General features: G+C 35.1%; 1 protein-coding gene and 1 long non-coding RNA gene across 2 annotated transcripts in view; one reads left to right on the top strand and one right to left on the bottom strand.

Moving 5' to 3' along the window:
* The window catches only part of c3a.5 (complement C3a, tandem duplicate 5), a 46,891-nt gene extending 42,002 nt beyond the window's left edge, over positions 1–4,889 (top strand). The window contains exons 38-41 of the mRNA XM_009295246.4: positions 641–721; positions 869–952; positions 2,383–2,518; positions 4,046–4,889. Coding sequence (XP_009293521.1) covers positions 641–721; positions 869–952; positions 2,383–2,518; positions 4,046–4,187 — 443 coding nt within the window. The 3' untranslated portion in view covers positions 4,188–4,889. The remainder of the gene's footprint in view (positions 1–640; positions 722–868; positions 953–2,382; positions 2,519–4,045) is intronic.
* LOC141375204 (uncharacterized) lies at positions 1,228–6,365 on the bottom strand. Its single transcript, XR_012382862.1, has 3 exons — positions 5,914–6,365; positions 1,463–2,630; positions 1,228–1,421 (listed from the first exon to the last, which is right to left on the bottom strand). It is a non-coding gene; the product is annotated as an uncharacterized lncRNA (long non-coding RNA).
* Between the last annotated feature and the right edge of the window lie 43 nt (positions 6,366–6,408).

Genomic DNA, 6,408 nt, shown 5'->3' with positions numbered 1-6,408 from the left:
TACCAACAGGTGCTACATCATGAACATGCCCCCACAAGAGCAAGCTTGATTGGTTAACGCGGCCCAAATATCCGCTTCAAAGTTCAAACGCGCAAAACGTTCAATTTGCGCATATCGTGCCATTCGCTTCACGCGTATCGCACCGCAGGATGTCTATTTGCACGTTTGCATTGACTTAACATGTAAATCACTCGCGCTTGACGCTCCTTCCGCGTCTGGTGTGAACACAGGCGACACAAATGCGTTTCCCGATGCTATCTAACTGCAAATTGGCCAACTTTTTGCATGTAGCTCATTTTGACATAATGTAAAATCAAGATAAAACTACATGGTCACAGTACACGTTTCTCCTACATCTGCATTGATTGGGTTTAGCTCAATGGTTTGCTAGCTGATCTCTACAATTGCTGCTCTCTCCTAGATGTGTACAAGAAAGTGTATATGAAATGTACAGCACAATGTACCCTAAGCAATGCATTTCAGACTCACAATAATGTTGACTGCGCCCTCTGGTGGATTTGTCATCTGAAATGTACAACAAAACGTTTCGCTAAAATGTAGGCTGAAGCACATTTTCAATAAACCTGAAAAATCATGTTGAGACATGTAAAAGTGGTAAACATTTGAAATATCCTAACAGAGAAGTGCAGTTTGCAAAGGAATGAACACATTGACGAAGACCTGCGGGATGAAAAAGCCTGTGAAAATCAAGTGGAGTACGGTAAACACCCAGAATACTTTGTGTTTGTATAAAATATAGTATCATCAAAGAATGTTTGTTTGATCTGGTTGTATCTCAGGACTTTGTCCGTAGTTCTCACCTGTTTTTTTGTTTTGTATATAATCAAGTAATGCATTTGTGTTGTAGTCTATAAAACCAGGGTGGTGGACACGAGCTTCTCTCTGCACGCAGACATTTATAGCATGAACATAGAGCATGTGCTGAAGGAAGGTAAGATTTTCCAAGAAGTTCTTTTTCAGATTTTCTTTGTCAGTGGTGATTTCTGTCCACATATTTTCTCCTATATTACATTTTTGGGGACCTATCGCCAATATATCAGCAAGTTACAGTTTTGTTCTTTTTGTGTAACATATTATGGAAATATGCTTAAACCATTTGATATTCTCATTTTTGGCATAAGCTAACTTTTATACTGAAACATTCCTACTCCTGTGCGATTTATTGAAGAAAAATGCTATAGGATGGTAAAAAACACAAAGTCAATATGCAATTATGGAAATTTTTTTATTACCAAAGCATAACCAAACTTCACAGAAGTCACCAAAAAACATTATTTATGCTCTCCCACCCCTTTAACTTTTAAGAAAGATATTTTGAAGAATGTTAGAAACACCATTTACTTCCACAGTAGGAAAAACTAATACTATGGATGTCAATAGCCCCTTTCACACATACAGACCTTTCCGAATTTTCCGAAAAGGTCTGTATGTCTGAACAGGCCCTTTTTGAAAATACCCGTAAATTCGTTCTGGATATTTTCCAGAAAGAGAAGTTGTAACATTACCGGTAATTTGCCGGAATGCTGCGCTGTGTGAGCCCTGAGGGAAGATTGCCTGAAAGAGCGCGTGCACGTCTAGAACGTGTTTACGTGAGATGTCTACTTTAACCAATCAGAACAGTCAGGTGCATTCACGTCCGTGCGGTTTATGAGAATAAAAATCTTTGAATATTTTCCCAGACACATTTAGCTGCTAGCTAGTCAAATAACGTTTATATGTTCATCTTAATGCCAGCTGTGTAAATAATCATCGATGAGATGCTTATGATAAGCCGTTGTTTGTTTACCTTCAAGCTTTGCGTGTGCCCGTGAAACAGCCCGTGAGCGCCAGCATACACATACATGTACATCTCGACATGCAAAAGTGTCTTTCTATATGTTTTCATCAGAGTTGTTTACAAACTCTGTGGATGGATCGGTATTTGTGATGTAGTCAAATGTTTACAAATACAAGCGCAGCCGTTTAGAGGTCATTTCTGGTTAATGATGTCAGAATTTACCGGTATTTTGGAGTGGATGTATGAATGGTCTTTTCCCAAAAAATTACGTAACGTCCTCGCCTGTGTGAACAGCGCTTTTTTGAATCTACCGGTAAAGTCGTTCCGTAAATTTTCCAGATATTCCGTTATCACTGTGTGAAAGAGGCTAGTGACTAACGTTTCAAACATTCTTCCAAATCTCTTAACGTCTTAAACCATTCATTTATTGCACACTGTAATCCTTTATGCACATCTGCAATATTTCTATATTGCGCAGCCCTAGTATTGACAAACTAGACCTGAGATAGTTTATTATGATTCTTCATCAGTGACTTTCTCCAATGCATTGTCTTCATCCGTAAATGCTTGTTTCATGTTTGTAGGCACCGATCACGATGCGTTTGGGAAAATCAGGTCGTTCTTGGCTCATCCAAACTGCAGAGAGTTCCTGAAATTTGAAAAGGGCAAGACGTACCTGATCATGGGCCAGACCAAAACCCTTCCCAGGATTGGCGGAAAGTATGACAGCTGGAGGATAATTTTAATTTTACCTTTATTTTGGAATTGTCTGATCTTGGCACTCCAGTTATTACAAAGTACATCTGGGTTTCCATCTTAACATGAAGTGAATCTATTAAAAGTTTGGAAAGGAAGAAAAATTCCAAATGCAAATTGGGTGCATTTCTATTAACTTGTAAGAGTGGATGACTGTAGTATTGGTAACCTAGCAACCAACAGTAAGCAAGGCAGTCATAATGGTAAGTTATGTATGCAGGGGCGCCCCCAAGGGGTGGCCAAAGGTGGCCATGGCCAGCGCTATGGAAACTCTGGTCACCCCTGTGGCCACCCTAGTATGGTTTAGTTGTAGATATTATTTTAAATTTTCTTACATAAAATCACAATATTTTAATAAATGAATAAAATGCAGCTACTAAATTATTGTGGATTGATTGGCCCCACCGACGTTGCTGATTCACTACCCCTCCCTCTTTAAGCATGCGCTAACTAGATGTTTGACTGTTAGGCTATTCTGGCTGCATTTCGGAGATTAAGTGCTGACATTCCGCCACAACAGATACACTGACTTTACCACAACAATTTCAAGTTCACGTTACTTTTTTTTTTTTTTTTAATTAAGGATGAAGTTTTAAACTAAACATAATTAGTTGAAACGAAATGCGACTTTGAGTGCATGAGATTGTACTTTATAAGTTCTTCTTAATTATTATGATTAAATTATTAATAATTTTTTATTAAGAATTTTTTTTTTCAATATATATATATTTTTTTATCTGATTGAAAAACAAAAATCCCCCAAAATAAATAAATGCATTTTGAAATCAGCTTTTCAGAGTTTAGTTTATTTAGCACCTTCATTTTTTTGCCGGTTTACTTGAGAGGGCCAAAAATCTCAATGATATTGTGGATGTATTTAGCAAAAAGATACATCAATAGAGGAAGCTGTATTAATGATATTGTGGCTCAAAAAGGAATATAGATAAAATCTATTATAGGGTCTGTATAGTGAGTGTGTGTAATGTCTTGTGTGTTCAGATTGCTCATTTGTTTGTGTTTTTAAACCAAAAATATTGATTTTTATTTGGTTTGCAAATTTACTTGCAAAATTTATTTCGAGGAATAAATTTCAATATTTTAAGAGTAATTAATTTAATTAATTAAAGCCACATTATTTCATTTACCAGAAGAAAAAAAAACATTTCACTGAATTCATAATGTTTGTGTACCACCCTAAGATTTTGTGTGGCCTCAAATGGCCACCCCTAAGAAAATTTTTGCCACTATATGTATGGTAGTTGTAATGTTTGCTACAATAGAGTTTACGTAAAGTGAGCATAAAACTCTCTATTAGAAAATAGATTTTTTTAGAAACTTGCGCATTTTGAAGTATCGCATGAGAAACAAATAATGAAAACGAAGGCTGATGGAAACCCACTTAGTGGCACATTTACTTTTTGAACCTAAATTGTCAAATGGCTAATATCTTTTATGGATTCTCCTAATGAAGCGTATTCCTACTCTTCTTAGGCTGCGGTACCACTTGGGTGAAGACACTTGGATTGAATACTGGCCGACAGATACAGAGGGCCAGACGCCAAAGTATAGGAAAAAGTATATCGGCATTTCCTCACTCGCCAACAAGCTTGAAAGAGTTGGCTGCTCCACATAAACCTGTTTCTGAGCTGAAATGACTTTGTTAATCTATAACCGCATTACAGCCATTTCTTTGCTTTTACTTCTAATGTATTTCTGGCTTTGTTAGCAATTATTGGCAATAAGTACATTCAGTTTGCACAGTTAAATTGGTTTCATCCTTTTATTATGTTCCAGAAGCCATGTTAGATTTTGAGTTGTTGGAAATATTGGTTATTTAAATGTAGGGTCGTGAATAAGCATAAAACAATTTGGATGCTCTGTTTTGTAAAACAGGCATGCTGAATGTCCATAAAGTTTGTGATGTTCAATTTGGCCAGCTAACTTTATGTTTGAAGGCATATAATCAATTTAATTTAAGTACAGTGTAGTTTACATCAGTTTAACACAAACAGTCATTAGTGTGTTTTCATTTACACTTATGCATTTGGCAGATGCTTTTATCCGAAGTAATTTCAAGTGTGGTGATGGCATACTCTTTCACATCAGAAATATGACCCACAACATTAGTATCAAACCTAAATTTTGGACATAACAAGGGTTAACCTAGTACCTGTCAACTAAAATGTAATCATGTGAAACCACTAGTCAAATAAAAGTTGCAACACAAAATGTCTACTGTGTTGTCTTATTTTTTTTCCAGATTTCTGTTGGATGATTATGGTATATTAACTGTATTTCTTTTTTTATAATGTCTGGAACCTTAAAGCTTTCATCATGTTACAAAGATGAGTGAGCTATAGTACTTATGATGTACTGTACTTATTTAAGGAGTTATCAATAAAACAACTTCAGTACTTATGGAAACTAAAATAAAAATTTTCCACAGTTCCAAACCCAACTATAGGACTATATACAAGCAAACATAATATACTGTAGCACTTAAATATAGTTAGACCATATGCATTTATGTTACCGGTTAAAGAGATTCCAGTATTTAGAAAGCTTGTGAGTCTGCATAGATGCTGGAAGAATTATATTTTAGAGAGTCTGTTTTTTTAATCAATCAAAATATGTTCTATTATAATATTATGTTATTATAACATATTATTTATTATTAATATATACAGTTGCAATCAGAATTATAACCCCCCCCCCCTGAATTATTAGTCCCCCTGTTTATTTTGCCCCCCAAATTCTGTTTAACAGAGAGATTTTTTCCAACACATTTCTAGACATAATAGTTTTAATAAGTCATTTCTAATTACTGATATATTTTATCTTTGCCATGATGACAGTTAATAATACTTTATTAGATATTTTGCAAAGCACATCTATACAGATTTAAGTGACATTTAAAGGCTCAACAAGGTTAATTAGTCTACAGAAAAAACCATCATTATACAACTTGCCGGATTACCCTATCCTGCCTAGTTAACCTATCAAAAAATCTATAGCTTAAGGGGGCTAATAATTTTAAACCTTAAAATGGTATTAAATTTTTTTTAAAACTGCTTTCATTTTAGCCGAAATAAAACAAATAATACTTTGTCCAGAAGAACATTTTTTTAGACATACTGTGAAAATTTCCTTGCTCTGTTAAACATCATTTCGGAAATATTAAAAAAAGAAATACAATTAAAAGGGGGTTTAATTATTCGGATTGCAACTCTAATATATTATTATAATATTATAATATATTCTTTTTTTTAAAATAAATAAATGAAAAGGACTTTTGACATCAGCGTAAACACAACTAGCTGAAAAAATTCCCTGATTAATCAATAGATGGGCGTACTTACCAAAGGTTGCATTTGTTTATGTAGGTCATTTACTGGAAACCCCACAGCAGTGAACTCTGTTCTTTACCACAGACTGCTCAAGAAGACTCCTTTTCTGTTTAAAGTCCCTCACAAAGACTTGCGTTATAAATATAGGATTCCTTCATATACAATAGCTTCAACCAGACTAGCAAATACACTAAAGGACGGTTATTTCAAATTACACCTGCGCGCGCTTTAAAGCAGGGAGAGTTTTGATTGGCTGTCAAGTGTTTTTGCCGTTAATCAGCTGAAATGTTATTCAGAGTGTTTATGATTGTCTATTGTATAAAAACATCACGGTTATCGTGTGATAGGAGTGTTTATCTCTAGCATGTGTGGATGTCTGTCTTCTGGTGTAAGTTTTGGGATATATATCCGCCTTTAGGGAAGAAATGAAACGAAAAACATTCGTTGTGTACGTTAGTCACATTGGATAGGTCTATCTGGATACATACGTTAACTGCTGGACGCTTT

The sequence above is a fragment of the Danio rerio genome, chromosome 1 (assembly GCF_049306965.1).
Source record: "Danio rerio strain Tuebingen ecotype United States chromosome 1, GRCz12tu, whole genome shotgun sequence".
Lineage (NCBI taxonomy): Eukaryota > Metazoa > Chordata > Actinopteri > Cypriniformes > Danionidae > Danio > Danio rerio.
This window is presented reverse-complemented; position numbering and strand designations above follow the sequence as displayed.